This window comes from Cucurbita pepo, chromosome LG04 (assembly GCF_002806865.2).
Source record: "Cucurbita pepo subsp. pepo cultivar mu-cu-16 chromosome LG04, ASM280686v2, whole genome shotgun sequence".
NCBI classification, from domain to species: Eukaryota; Viridiplantae; Streptophyta; class Magnoliopsida; order Cucurbitales; family Cucurbitaceae; genus Cucurbita; species Cucurbita pepo.
The window spans coordinates 9,183,959-9,199,323 of NC_036641.1; the positions used below are offsets into that span (position 1 = coordinate 9,183,959).

Genomic DNA, 15,365 nt, shown 5'->3' on the forward strand with positions numbered 1-15,365 from the left:
GAACTGATGTGAGCCGTCTAAACTTTGACTTTAAATTTTTGAACACTCAATTCCGATAGCCAGCTTTTCTCTATTTATTTGATTTTTGACGGATGGAGGGACAGAATTTTTTAGAATTCAAGAGAAGGTCACGGCTAGATGAGCCGTTTATCATCACGATAGGGCAGACATGTATATCTCGATAGTAGTCGTGGCAACCTTCCGGATTGAGGGTCCCCCGGTAAACATGATACAGGCAAAATACCAGCAGAGGAGGAGGCCCTTTCATGATGTTCTTACTAAGTAAGAAAGTGTTTCATAGTGAGTTGTATTACGGGTCTCAAAATGAAAAGTTTTCGTTAGGATTGCTATGTTCGCATCCCTTTTAACTCTACATCGAAGTTGCCTCATGCACGACCATCGTATTGATGGATCCGATTGCATGATCTCCCAAGGAAGTCCCCTAAATAAGGTTCTAAAGTCTATAGTGTATTAACCTGTCGTATAGCCCTTTTTATTATTCAGTCTGGCTTCAAAGTTTTGGTGCGCTTCTTTCTCCTGTAATAAAATTTGGGGTCCATTGCCCTTGATTCCAAATCTAGGTAGCAAATGAACGCTGATAACAAGTTGGCAACAGAATAATGTCGCTGATTCATGACTAAAAAGACAAGCAACTTGACATAGAAGTAGAACGAATATTAGTGTGGGCAACAGCTATGGATGAAGCGGTGGCACCGATTGCTTTCTAGAAAACTACTCATTGTCCTTGCCTCCCTGCATCTGTCGGATTCAAATGTAATCGTACAGGGAGATGCTCTTGTCATCGGATACACTAGCATGTCGCCCAGCCTCCACACCAGCCCCATCATGCGGTCGGAATGCAACAACACCCCAGCAGACCTGATCGCTATGCTTAATCATTGTTTGAACAGCCTCCCTCGTTTTAAGATCCCAAAGCATAACAGTTCTGTCGCTTGAACCTGTTGCAAGAGCACCATCAGGGCTTGCATCAACACTCAACACCCCACACTTGAATGGCCGGACATGGCGATCTCTCTTCCTAGCTTGTAAATAGACCAGACTACGATGATTCTCAAATATGGCAGAACAAAATTTGATACGATAAGATAGAATGCAACAGAAACAAAGACATAGGGAACCGAATGGGTTATCCCTACTCTTGACGGTCAAAGCGAACCTTTTCAATTCGGAATGAATCAAATCTACCCAAATAGGATTCGAACCTACGGCCAATCGGTTAACAGCCGACCTCTCTACCACTGAGCTACTGAGAAACAACAATAAATTAGGTTTCAGAGAATTCAATTCCCGTTCTCAGCCCATGACCAATATGAGAAACCTGCTTTTTAAAAACCTTGAAGAAAAGTCCAAAGAAAACAATATCTACTAGCGGCGGTGGGGATCTCACTGGCATGAAGTGGCCTTCCAAGTGGTGTAGAAACTTTGAGCGAGCTACGTCTAAGACTGAAATGGTTCCATCCATTAAACCGCAAGCAAGTCTTCTTCCATCAACGCTCCATGATACTGCAAGTACAGATTTTTGCAAACAGTTTTATCAGTGGGTTTAGGTCCTTCTGGACGAGGAATTGATAGAGTTGCAGCCAGTTGCCATGTGATTGTATCTGTCTCATGACATGGTACCCTGACGCAGAAGTTACTGCTAAGATTGGACATGACAGGAGACAGATTAAATGATTTTTTGTGGGTTTTCTTTACTGGTTAGATTGAATAAAACTGAAACACTGCTCTCATTGATTTAGGTTGTTGAATTAAAGAACAAACAGGACAAAGTAGTTCAGTTAAAAGAAACAACAGGTCAGCCATAAAGTTAAAATAGTCTAAACTTCCATAAATGACAACGAACAATATTCAGATCTATATATTGATGGGTTTACAAGAACCACGTTTTTGGGTTGAATATCAGAGAATGGTTGACGTTTGTGCAGTGTGAAAAGAACCATCAGAATTACCCAAAGCAACTGCAAATGCTATTGAGCACAACACTATAGGCATTATATTCATTCATGGCTTTAGTCGAATGTCATATACAATAGTAAATATGATAAACTATTTACTAAAAATAGACATCTCGACGAGTAAGTGTTTCTGTCACAAATGAGATCTCAATTTCTGTATTTAAAGGGCTAATTTGTATATGAAAAGAATTGAAAATTGCTTCAGCATATGATTCATAACTCAATTCAGTCCATTATTCAGCGTACCAATATGAAATTGAACACATCGAATTCCATAGACTACGGTCTGAGTAAAAGTGAACCGTTGATCCAAGTGAAATTAACAATAAACAGCCTATAGTTCATCAAAACACAGTCATCGACGGATGTTTCCTCCATTCAAGAATCAAGTTAATGAACAAACTGAGATTCAATAATCTACTGAATCAGGCATCTTGTACCAAGAAAGAACCAGAGCAAAAGAAAAGATTACTATGTCAATTAGCCCTTACGTGAAAGGCAAAACAATCTCAAATTCTTAGTTAAATCTCAAATCAAAGAGCAGCAAAAAATTCCTAAACAGCACAAAAATCAAAACATCAATAAGCCAAAGAAGAATTACCTCGGGATTAAACCGCATTTGCCAGACCTCAGACGGCGGCGCCTCAAGAGTGGCGATAGTGGAATTGGAACCAACCTCAAATACGCGAACAAAGCTATCGAGAGAAGCGGAGGCAGCAACGTAACCGGAAGGACGAGCAACAACAGAGACGACGCCAAGGCAGTGGCCGGTGTTGGTGCGGTCCAAGTCAAGCTCGTCAGATTTCCAGAGCTTGACGGTCTCATCGAGGGAGCCGGTGAGGAGGAAGGAGGAAGCGATTATCTGTGGCATTTTCAACAGATACGAAGAAGAGGGAAACGACAGCAAAACAAAACGACGTCGTTGTATGGATTCAATTCCGACAATAAAAAATTATTGATTTTGCTTTTCACATTTAAAAAAAAAAAATGTTTTTTTTGGTATAATTCTTATAGTCCAACATTTTTAAATAAATAAATACAAATTTTTTTAATTTTTTATTTATAAGTTTTCTCCCAATAACATTTATACTCGAGATTCGAGATCAAATTATCGACATTTAAAATTATAATTAATATTTTATGAACGATTTAATTTTAATTTAAATAGAGAATTAAAAAACATAATGATGTAATTATATTTATAAGAAACATTATATCTTTCACTCTCAATTTGAATCACAAAACAGTAAAAATGAGTGCCCAAAAATGGAGGCTTGGAAAAACATAATTAGAACCTATATGTATATGTATATATATATTTTTCTTTTTTCTTTTTTCTTTTTTTTTGTTAAAAAAATATAAACCCAATTAGTAGTATGAAATTCCCATAGTGCCCTCATAATAATTTTTAACACAAACACCCACCCAAATATAAATACAGTTTAAAGCAAGCCTGAAATGAAAAATAAAGCCTCTGAGAGATGAACAAAAAAAACCACAATCAGAGCTTTGGATATTCTTCTTTAAGCGACGTCGTTTTCCGATCTCAAACGCTTGGGCCTGGGTCCGCCATTATTTCGTAATTTGGGCCTTGGCCCAATCTTTCTTTCTCCCTCACCGAATTCATCTTCTCCAGTCTCCACTCGCCTCTCAGCCTCGCGATGAAATTTGTAGCTTTGATGTTAACGTCCGGGCTGGGACAGAACACTGACCCCACTCCGCCGCCGCCGTTTACTTCGCTGGCTGGCTCCGTTGTCTCCTTAACCGATGACGGTTCGACGTTTTTCGGTTCTGGAGATCCGCAACGAGAGGTTTCGGAGCTCCGTGACCCGGCTGTTTCGCCTCGAAACGTGGATTTTACATCCGTCGTAGTTTTGAACGGCGGCGGAGGTGGTGGTGGCGGTATGGTTACTGAGGGACTCTGGCTACCGCTGTTTATGCCTTCGTTTTCGATGTTGAAATTGTACGTCCTTGCCGGGAGAGGCGGTCGACGGCTGGCGGTGGTATTTCGCTGACGGAATGATGGTGACGGTGGAGGAGGGATATGAATCTTCTTCTTTGTTGAACGGGAAGACAATGGGGCGGGTGGTGGTGGAGGCGGAGGAGGCGGCGGTGCAGATTCGGAGTGAATTCTCTTGTTCTTGTTTGATTTTTTGAATAGGCCGCGGAAGACGGAAGGAGGCGGTGGTGGAGGCGGGGGCGGCGGGGGCGGTCGTTGTTCAGTTGGAGAGCGGCGGTCGCCGTCGTAGATATTTTTAGCTTTCTGCTTCTTCTTTCTCTTTCTATACAGTGAAGCCAACGCCATTGCTATCTCTTTCTTAACATTTGTTTTCTTCCGTTCACTCTTTCCAAATCTCTCCTCCAGTCGAACTCGGACCGGCGACGGAGGGATAACTGTTCGCGGAGGTAGCGGAGGCGGAGACGGCGGCGTATACGACTTCGCGAATTCAGCGTCATTCGTATTGGCCTCTTGAACTTCCTCCTTTCTCTGGATGGTCTGATATATCCGTATCGATTTCCTCTGAGTAACCGGCAGCGGCGGAGGCGGTGGAGGCGGCGGATTGGAAGACTTCAACCTTTGAGGCGTCGGCGACGAATTAGCCACAAACGAATCAACCGGAATAACCTTAATCTCCGCCGGGGATTCTTCTATTTCACTTCCTCGCGTTCGATACACGAAGGATCGTGATCGAAACTTGTTAATTTCAAAATCATCATAGAATCGAAACTGATTACCATCGTTACCAGTTTCCCACGGCGATTCCTGCCTCAGATCTGGATAAGAGCTATTCCTCCTCAACCTCATCGCCGTTCCCGGCGTTCTCCCAGACTGATCGGAAAATCTCCTCTCTGCAAATCCAAACCACTGCTGCGGAAACTCCAAGTCCCCGTTCACCTTAACTCCGGCAGCATCAACCGTTCTGCGACCAGAACGACGACGATCGTCGACATCAGCGGCGGTCGGTACGTCGTCGTTTCGTCTAGCAAAAACCCCGCAGATAATCGCAATCAAAAGAAGAAAAACATTGAAAGAATCCCAGCTCTTCTTCACCGAATTTGGTCTAAAAAGTTGAGGAGTGAGCGAAAGAAGAGGACGGATTGCAAAGAACAATATAATCAAAGCGAGCGTCGGCAAGAGAATAATCAAAACCGGCAAAGAAATAAACGGCGGAGACGAGGATCTACGGCGGTGCATCGTCGGCGGCGACCAGTACGGTGGTGGGTCGCTGTTTGGCTCCATGAAACAGCGTCGTTGAGCTGTGATTTAGATGAGGAGGGTAAAGCGAAATAGCGAATGATATGTTGACAGAAGAATGGAACTTCCACTCTACTCCCTCTTTTTTTTTTTTTTTCAATTTGTTTAAAATGAATTTTTTAAAATATTATATAAAAAACTATTAAATAATTAAATAATTAAATAATTGATTAGGACAAAACTTCGATTAGGTAGGAGTCTAGAGAAATACAATGTAATTTGTAAATCCCATTTTTTCGGGCAACAATTCATCTTATGATTTATAAATTAATATATTTATGAAATTAATTAATTTGGGAGTTCACAAGTCGTTTTACGTAGAGATTTTAATTTCATTTTATCCATTAATATCGAATTATTAACCTTACCATAAGGTGGTTATGCATGTGGTTTTGAGTGTGACACAAATTTCTTGAAAAATAACAACAAAAACTAAAAATCAAATCGAAATATTTCTTATAAGGGCGTGAAAACATCCGTGGATAATATTTGTTAGTAGTAAGCTTGTGTTGTTACGAATAATGTTAGAGTCAGTCACCAAGTGGTGTGGCAACGAGAATGCTAGTCCTCAAAGGGAATGAATTATGAGATCCTGCATGATTTGTAGAGAGGAACAAAGCATTTTTTATAAAGGTATTGTTAAGGATATTTAATACTAAATTATAATTTACCATATATATCATATTTGATATTTTATTACCAGGCAAATATTTTCATTTATTACTCTTTCCATATTCTTGTAATTTATTTTATTACAAATAAGATTTGCAAATATTCTTAGGTATAGACAGTTCTCACTAGTACATGCATATGACAATATCTGCTAGCAAAGGTTGGACCGTTCAAAATAGTATTAGAGCAAGACACCATATCCCTTTAAGAGATCGATTCTCTATTATCTTAATGACGTCGACAAAAGGGGTGACCTCCACTTTGTCGACGAGTTAATGTCCTCCCCTAAGCTTTTTCTTATTAGTTTCTAGATATATATATATATATATATATATATATATATATATATATATATATATATATATATATATANTATATATATATATATATATATATATATATATATATATATATATATATATATATATATATATATATATTAGGTAAAAGAAATAGGGTTTAGAGATTTGAAAAAGAGTGAGGGGGGAAACGTGGAATTTGGGGATAAAAGGCCACGTGTAAAACAGAGACTAGGAATAAGGGTATAGTATACTAGTATCCAAACAAAAGGGAAGAAGGGGGGAGGGAGGAGCGTGGGAGAAATGATTAAGGGGCTTTGAAATGGAATCCCAAATCACCCTCTTTTGCCACGGCACCAAACACCCCCAACCCCACTTTAGGTGTCCAACTGTCCATTTCCTTTTTATCTAATTTTTTTTTTTTCCCTTCAAGAAATGAAATGACCCCATCTTTCTCTCTCCCTCTCTAACAAAATTGACCCAATTGTTATTTTTTTTTCTTAGTTTACATATTTTAAATTATTTTCTTTTAATTAAAAAAAAAAAAAAAAAGTGTGTTAAGAGTTCGGGTCATTTATTATATTTTAGTATGCCACGATGCACGAAACATGTATGACTATATCACTATATCCCTGCATTCAAAGTAATAGTCGGGAATGATCTCAACATACTTTGAGCCGGGCTTCATGGCTATAGGGTGATGTGGCAAGTACTAATTTTAGCCTAAAAAATAATTATAATTTATATTTATGAGTTAATAAAAATTTCACGTGACTTGTATCGGCATGTAGTGAACATCGACAATATCATAATGATAATGACTAGGATGTTTCAACTAGGATGTTTCAATTGCATTTTCAAATTTAAATAATATGATTTGATTTTCCTCCTATTAAAAATTAAAAAAATTAAGAGGTAATTTTGAAACCTATTTTTTTAAAAATATTAACCATTTTTATAAATAAAAAAAATAATTTAATGAAGTTATATTATTGAAACTTTTAAGATTTAAATAATATTTTAAATAAAAGGGAAAGTTTAAAGATATTTATATTAATTTAACTTAAAACACATGTTTATTATTATTTTTTTATTTATTTTAAAGATTTATAAAATTAGTTTCTAAAAGGTGTAAAATTTATATTGAATTTAATTTGAAGTGCAAGGGAAGATGAGTGGAAAAGATGCAAGGAGCATTTCCCTCAATGGCAAACCCAACTTTTGTTAATTAATAAAAGTGTTTTAACATTTAATTTAATGCTTTTCCCTCTCGTATTAGTTTTCAACTAAAAAAAAAGCACCTTTACATCCCCACAATTTATTTATTTATTTCAAAAAAAAAAAAAAAAAAAAAAAAACCCATTATTATATTTTAAAAAAACTCCATGATTGCCACCCAAAATTAGCTTTCCATACATTGCCCTTTCTTTGTCTAAATAAATAGAGGGGTAACTATGATTTGATGTTGGTATTCCAAATAGTTGGAGGGTAGAAATGTAATTTTACTATCCATAATACAAACGTAATTCGAGGCTTGAATATATGCTTACGTTATCTGCAAAATTTGGATTTCTCACGACTGACTTGTTCTTTAGGTTAGAACAAATGCAACCCAATTGTGACATCCCAGTTTTGCTTTGTTCGGGATGTGTTGTCCATGGTTGCATGCCCATTTCAAACCCCTTTTACATGCTTTTCTCTTAGATAGGTCTTTACCATTCCATATTGGGTCAGTATGAGGGTGTATGACCGTTCGCCAAAATCATGTCTACACCTGCGAGGGCTAAAATGCCCCAAAATGTACTATACGGGAATATGACTAGTTATCAACTTTTTCCTACCGATAGTTCTATGTAGTAAGTCGTTGTTGTTGCCTTTTTACTTACATTTCCATATAACACCATTTTCAATTTCTCAAATTTTACTTTCAAAACTCTCTTTCGAAATCTCTCTGTCCCCGTTTTCTAAAATAAAATTTCTTGAACCGAATGCAATTGTGACAAGTGGTATCACGTCAATATAATATTACAAAAAAGCGAAACAATTAATAAAAAAAATTAATATTTAAAAGTAACAAAACTAGTAATTTACAATTGTGTATAAAAGGAAAAAGCCAAAGCAAAATCGTCCAATATTAGTGAAACAAATATGGGGTTTTTGGTATCAGATAATCAAAAACAAAAATAAAGCCAAAACGAACCGTTTTATTGCGCAAAAGATATATTTTGAAGCGTAGCGGCCAACGCAATCCGTATCTTATCAAATATCACCAGCGACTGAACAATCACGCTCTATACGGGAAATCTGAACCGTACGTGGTACCACGTGAACTTATGGCGCGTGAGATGGGATTTTTGGTTCCTAAAGAGAGAGGTGACAGCGTGGAAAAAGTTGAACCACTGACAAGAAGAAGAATAGTGTGGGGCCCACCAAGTCTCAATCTAACGAAGGAGTGTCCCACTGGACAGCCTGTACCCTTTTTCTAATTTCCACATATATTTCTATTTATTTTTCCTTTTTTGACCCCTTTTTTTTTATTTACCCCTTTTTTATGTATAAATCAGAGTGGTTTTACCTTTTTTTTTTTTTTAACCTATTTTACCCAAGATTAAAGTTACTAGGTGAAATTCTATTCATTGATAGTGATTCAAATCAATTATATAAATAGATGAAAAGGGTAAATTCGTAATTTGACCTATCAACTAATTCAATAATTTTGATAACCAGAAACTCAAATATTACAATTTTTTTTTAATTATTTTTCATTTAAACTATTTTTAAAAAATAAGCTGCCTGTCACATTTAAAAAAAAATAATTGATATTTGGGCTCGTACATGGGCTGGGCTTGTGGCCCATTAGAACTCAGTCGACCACTGTCGACATTGCCGTCTTCGACACCCACACGGTTTCAATGTCGACTTTTGATATTTCGACGTGCAAAACTACGTCATTTTTATTTATAATTATGACGTCATAATTTTACGAAAAATCAATATTATAACTTTTTATTTATAAATTACAAAGATGGTAATTACATTATCCGCTAAATTATGTCTTAATAACTTTTTTATTCTAATATTTATCTCTATATTTTAAATAAATTTGATAATAAAAAAAAGGATAAGGCCCTTAAATAAATAATGGTCAAAATTTTGAAAACATTAAAAAAATGACAAAAATAAGTCAAATAGGTTTAGAAATTGGGATAATAATGACATGGAACGTAATTATATTTTTAAAATTTATTAATTATATCCCGATCACCGATCTTATGAGTCTATTTTTATTAACATTGTTAATTTGTACTATTTTGTACCTAGAAAGAGGAGGTAAAATGAGAGTTGAGTATGGTTACACGATGATTCCCAATTAAATTAAAATAATTTAATATATTTCAAAATTAAATTGAATTATGTTAAACTAGAAATGTTTTTATATTTTAATTTATGGACTAAAAAATATTTTTCCCTAATTGTTATTAATGTTGGTATATCTATCCATTTCAATTATACAGCTGGACAATTGAGCCATAAATTCATCATCATATATATATATATAAAGATGTGTTTGACGATTCTCTGAATTGAATCTCTCTCCCAGTCATCGAATCATCACAAGAAGCTTTGATTTGAGTATCGATTCTACGGGGGTTGGAGCCTGGAAGTGGAAGATATCCACCATCAATGAGGAAGGGAGGCTTAAGCAACAATCTCGACCTCAAACTCAGTCTCCCTCAGGAAGACCAATCCATAGCCAAGTTCCTGTAATTTCTCTCTCTCTTTCGCTCTCTCTGTTTGTGTGTGTGAGTAATGGAATGTTCTGATGAATCTGGAATTTGGATTTGTTATTCTTGTGTAGAACGCAGAGCGGCACGTTTAAGGATGGTGATCTGCTTGTAAACAGAGATGGAGTTCGGATTGTTTCTCAGAGCGAAGTTGAAGCAGTAAGATATCTCAGTTTTAGAGCGTAGTATAGTATCTTCATTGGACGATAATGTGCTGTAGTTTTGATATTTTGCTTGCGGGTTTTAGGCTTTTAGCGTTTTAGCTTTTCGATTATGCGATTTCTTGTTACATAGGACGTCTTTGATTCTGTTTCTGTAGCATCAAGGTATTGATTATGGAATTATGAATCCTTATACTCGACCGTATGTGCTGTACTCATTTCAGTAACCAGGGAATGGATATCTAATTTGGCTTAGAGAGTTAGAGTTGTTACTATCTTCTCATCAACTAACGAATGAATGAAGTATATATATTCTTGAATATATGCTTACGTTATCTGCAAAATTTGGATTTCTCACGACTGACTTGTTCTTTAGGTTAGAACAAATGCAACCCAATTGTGACATCCCAGTTTTGCTTTGTTCGGGATGTGTTGTCCATGGTTGCATGCCCATTTCAAACCCCTTTTACATGCTTTTCTCTTAGATAGGTCTTTACCATTCCATATTGGGTCAGTATGAGGGTGTATGACCGTTCGCCAAAATCATGTCTACACCTGCGAGGGCTAAAATGCCCCAAAATGTACTATACGGGAATATGACTAGTTATCAACTTTTTCCTACCGATAGTTCTATGTAGTAAGTCGTTGTTGTTGCCTTTTTACTTACATTTCCATATAACACCATTTTCAATTTCTCAAATTTTACTTTCAAAACTCTCTTTCGAAATCTCTCTGTCCCCGTTTTCTAAAATAAAATTTCTTGAACCGAATGCAATTGTGACAAGTGGTATCACGTCAATATAATATTACAAAAAAGCGAAACAATTAATAAAAAAAATTAATATTTAAAAGTAACAAAACTAGTAATTTACAATTGTGTATAAAAGGAAAAAGCCAAAGCAAAATCGTCCAATATTAGTGAAACAAATATGGGGTTTTTGGTATCAGATAATCAAAAACAAAAATAAAGCCAAAACGAACCGTTTTATTGCGCAAAAGATATATTTTGAAGCGTAGCGGCCAACGCAATCCGTATCTTATCAAATATCACCAGCGACTGAACAATCACGCTCTATACGGGAAATCTGAACCGTACGTGGTACCACGTGAACTTATGGCGCGTGAGATGGGATTTTTGGTTCCTAAAGAGAGAGGTGACAGCGTGGAAAAAGTTGAACCACTGACAAGAAGAAGAATAGTGTGGGGCCCACCAAGTCTCAATCTAACGAAGGAGTGTCCCACTGGACAGCCTGTACCCTTTTTCTAATTTCCACATATATTTCTATTTATTTTTCCTTTTTTGACCCCTTTTTTTTTATTTACCCCTTTTTTATGTATAAATCAGAGTGGTTTTACCTTTTTTTTTTTTTTAACCTATTTTACCCAAGATTAAAGTTACTAGGTGAAATTCTATTCATTGATAGTGATTCAAATCAATTATATAAATAGATGAAAAGGGTAAATTCGTAATTTGACCTATCAACTAATTCAATAATTTTGATAACCAGAAACTCAAATATTACAATTTTTTTTTAATTATTTTTCATTTAAACTATTTTTAAAAAATAAGCTGCCTGTCACATTTAAAAAAAAATAATTGATATTTGGGCTCGTACATGGGCTGGGCTTGTGGCCCATTAGAACTCAGTCGACCACTGTCGACATTGCCGTCTTCGACACCCACACGGTTTCAATGTCGACTTTTGATATTTCGACGTGCAAAACTACGTCATTTTTATTTATAATTATGACGTCATAATTTTACGAAAAATCAATATTATAACTTTTTATTTATAAATTACAAAGATGGTAATTACATTATCCGCTAAATTATGTCTTAATAACTTTTTTATTCTAATATTTATCTCTATATTTTAAATAAATTTGATAATAAAAAAAAGGATAAGGCCCTTAAATAAATAATGGTCAAAATTTTGAAAACATTAAAAAAATGACAAAAATAAGTCAAATAGGTTTAGAAATTGGGATAATAATGACATGGAACGTAATTATATTTTTAAAATTTATTAATTATATCCCGATCACCGATCTTATGAGTCTATTTTTATTAACATTGTTAATTTGTACTATTTTGTACCTAGAAAGAGGAGGTAAAATGAGAGTTGAGTATGGTTACACGATGATTCCCAATTAAATTAAAATAATTTAATATATTTCAAAATTAAATTGAATTATGTTAAACTAGAAATGTTTTTATATTTTAATTTATGGACTAAAAAATATTTTTCCCTAATTGTTATTAATGTTGGTATATCTATCCATTTCAATTATACAGCTGGACAATTGAGCCATAAATTCATCATCATATATATATATATAAAGATGTGTTTGACGATTCTCTGAATTGAATCTCTCTCCCAGTCATCGAATCATCACAAGAAGCTTTGATTTGAGTATCGATTCTACGGGGGTTGGAGCCTGGAAGTGGAAGATATCCACCATCAATGAGGAAGGGAGGCTTAAGCAACAATCTCGACCTCAAACTCAGTCTCCCTCAGGAAGACCAATCCATAGCCAAGTTCCTGTAATTTCTCTCTCTCTTTCGCTCTCTCTGTTTGTGTGTGTGAGTAATGGAATGTTCTGATGAATCTGGAATTTGGATTTGTTATTCTTGTGTAGAACGCAGAGCGGCACGTTTAAGGATGGTGATCTGCTTGTAAACAGAGATGGAGTTCGGATTGTTTCTCAGAGCGAAGTTGAAGCAGTAAGATATCTCAGTTTTAGAGCGTAGTATAGTATCTTCATTGGACGATAATGTGCTGTAGTTTTGATATTTTGCTTGCGGGTTTTAGGCTTTTAGCGTTTTAGCTTTTCGATTATGCGATTTCTTGTTACATAGGACGTCTTTGATTCTGTTTCTGTAGCATCAAGGTATTGATTATGGAATTATGAATCCTTATACTCGACCGTATGTGCTGTACTCATTTCAGTAACCAGGGAATGGATATCTAATTTGGCTTAGAGAGTTAGAGTTGTTACTATCTTCTCATCAACTAACGAATGAATGAAGTATATATATGTAACAACTCAAGTCCATCGCTAGCGGATATTGTCCTCTTTGGCCCCTCAAGGTTTTTAAAATTCGTCTGCTAGGGAGAAGTTATAAAGAATGCCTCGTTCTTCTCCTCAGTCGATGTGGGATCTCACAATATCACACCAGATTTCTTCGTTAAACTTGTTTGTTTTTAGACACGGGGAGAAAATGGAAAAAGTGGTTGATTATGTTGTATTACTAACTATGTTGTGCGTAATGGGATACTAACTTGTTTTTTTTTGTCTGTCTACCTGTGCGTTCAGCCACCTCCGATTAAGCCTACAGATGATCAGTTGAGTTTAGCGGACATAGACACAATTAAAGTCATTGGAAAAGGAAATGGTGGAACTGTGCAATTAGTTCAGCACAAATGGACTGCTCAGTTTTTTGCATTGAAGGTATTGCACTGCACGGCTTAAACATTATCTTCTTCCCAAAATTTATGTGCTTCTGACTTGTGTGCCTCATAGACTATATAGTGTTGGTGGTTCAAAAAATGGCTAGATAGCATGATTTCTGTTTCAGTCTTTGTGATCTTCCAGTATCCTAATGATCATTATATTGGAAGTCTGATTTTTGAAGGACTAACTCCCCTTCATCTGTTTTTGCATTTTTCTGAATCTACCATATTCCTTAGCTACTTCAACATTGCTTTCAAATTATGTTTTTATCTCTGAGTTGTTTTAAGAAAGATCAAGTGCATATACATTTCAACAGAATCTAAGGATTTATTTCATTCCAAGGACTTTGACGCTATTTTTAGCAAGGTCTTATAATTTCATGGCAACTATAGCATTCGGTGATTTCTTTATAGAAGTTTAAGGACTTTAATAGATGGAATTTCTGGACATAACTTCATGTGAGCAAAAAGCTGTTTAATAAAAGAAGATATAATTTTCCTTCACAGTTTGAACCAAAAACCCAGTATCAAATCTACTCTACCATCTCAACATTTATGGAGTTGTTTTGGTGAACTAGTCAGTCAATGAGCGTTAAGACAAGCTGTTTCACACTCCTGTCTGTACTCTTCCCATTAGATATTTTAGAATCAAATTTTCAGCATTAATTAGCCCAAAACTAAGAAATCATCAATATGTTTTCATATCGTATCAGTTCCTATCCTCTTTCAGGTAATTGAGATGAAAATTGAGGAGTCTTACCGCAGGCAGATTGCTAAAGAACTCAAAATCAATCAATCAGCACAGTGTCCCTATATTGTTGTCTGTTACCAATCTTTCTATGATAATGGGTCAATATATATCATTTTTGAGTACATGGATGGTGGATCTTTAGCTGATTTTCTGAAAAAGGTTAAAAAAATTGAAGAACCATATCTTGCTGCCATTTGTAAGCAGGTAGGTGCAAAAAAGTCCAGCTTGGATATTGGGAATTTGTTCTTTTACTTCATTTACTTTTCCACTAAAGGAGATAATTGTAGACTTCCTTTTAACCCCTTTCCTCTCTTCTTCAGGTGCTGAAGGGGCTGATGTACCTTCACCATGAAAGACACATCATCCATAGGGACTTGAAGCCTTCTAATTTATTAGTAAATCATAGAGGGGAAGTCAAGATTACCGACTTCGGTGTGAGTGCGATTATGGCAAGCACAACTGGAGAGGCTAATACTTTCGTTGGCACATATAACTATATGTCTGTGAGTATCAATTCTCAATATATTCACATAAATACAATGCTTTCGCTGTTTGTCTTCCTTTCATTTTTTCTGGTAAGAGCTGTACATTTTTTCCATCTATATAACCTATGTGTATAATAGCTTACTGGTGTGTCATTGTTATTTATAGCCAGAGAGAATTGTTGGAAATAGATATGGCAAAAAAAGTGACATTTGGAGCTTGGGGCTGATATTACTTGAATGTGCAACCGGCAAATTCCCTTATTCTCCACCCGAGAAAGATGGAGGATGGGGTAACTTTTATGATCTTATGGTAGCCATTGCTGAGGGCGAACCTCCTTCTGCTCCAGCCGACCAGTTTACTCCCAACTTCTGTTCCTTCATTTCTGCATGGTAAGGATCTGATTTTTCCTGGGGTCTTGACAGCCTAACACCAAACAACCCTTTTCTAAAGAATATGCCAGTTATTATATGAAATATGAGTAGGAATTTATATCTCTAAGTAGGCTTTTTTTTTTTTTTTTTTTT

General features: G+C 35.8%; 3 protein-coding genes and 1 non-coding gene across 9 annotated transcripts in view; 1 reads left to right on the forward strand and 3 right to left on the reverse strand.

Annotated features, from left to right (window-relative positions):
- Nucleotides 1-467: 467 nt before the first annotated feature.
- Nucleotides 468-2,855, reverse strand: LOC111793412 (WD repeat-containing protein VIP3-like). 4 transcript variants are annotated; one of them, XM_023675269.1, is made up of 2 exons: nt 2,578-2,855; nt 468-959 (listed from the first exon to the last, which is right to left on the reverse strand). In XM_023675269.1, the coding sequence occupies exons 1-2, from the start codon at nt 2,845-2,847 to the stop codon at nt 897-899; spliced, it is 333 nt and encodes a 110-aa protein (XP_023531037.1). In that variant the 5' UTR covers nt 2,848-2,855; the 3' UTR covers nt 468-896. The 4 variants fall into 4 exon arrangements, with proteins under 4 accessions (XP_023531037.1, XP_023531038.1, XP_023531040.1 ...); XM_023675270.1 differs by having other exon boundaries at nt 468-1,524; XM_023675272.1 differs by having other exon boundaries at nt 468-1,657.
- On the reverse strand, nt 1,203-1,274 carry TRNAN-GUU. Its single transcript has one exon. It is a non-coding gene; the product is annotated as a tRNA-Asn (tRNA).
- Nucleotides 2,856-3,522: 667 nt separating the features above from the next.
- Nucleotides 3,523-5,217, reverse strand: LOC111792965 (wiskott-Aldrich syndrome protein family member 2). The gene has a single exon (XM_023674600.1). The coding sequence runs from the start codon at nt 5,215-5,217 to the stop codon at nt 3,523-3,525; it is 1,695 nt and encodes a 564-aa protein (XP_023530368.1).
- Nucleotides 5,218-9,760: 4,543 nt separating this feature from the next.
- The window catches only part of LOC111793414 (mitogen-activated protein kinase kinase 2-like), a 7,215-nt gene continuing 1,610 nt past the window's right edge, over nt 9,761-15,365 (forward strand). For 2 of the 3 annotated variants that reach the window (XM_023675273.1, XM_023675274.1), the window contains exons 1-6: nt 12,489-12,694; nt 12,790-12,874; nt 13,468-13,602; nt 14,335-14,559; nt 14,676-14,858; nt 15,007-15,230. In XM_023675273.1, coding sequence (XP_023531041.1) covers nt 12,615-12,694; nt 12,790-12,874; nt 13,468-13,602; nt 14,335-14,559; nt 14,676-14,858; nt 15,007-15,230 — 932 coding nt within the window. In that variant the 5' untranslated portion in view covers nt 12,489-12,614. Of the gene's footprint in view, nt 9,968-10,062; nt 10,148-12,488; nt 12,695-12,789; nt 12,875-13,467; nt 13,603-14,334; nt 14,560-14,675; nt 14,859-15,006; nt 15,231-15,365 lie in introns of those variants that run through there. The other variant, XM_023675275.1, reaches the window with a different exon arrangement.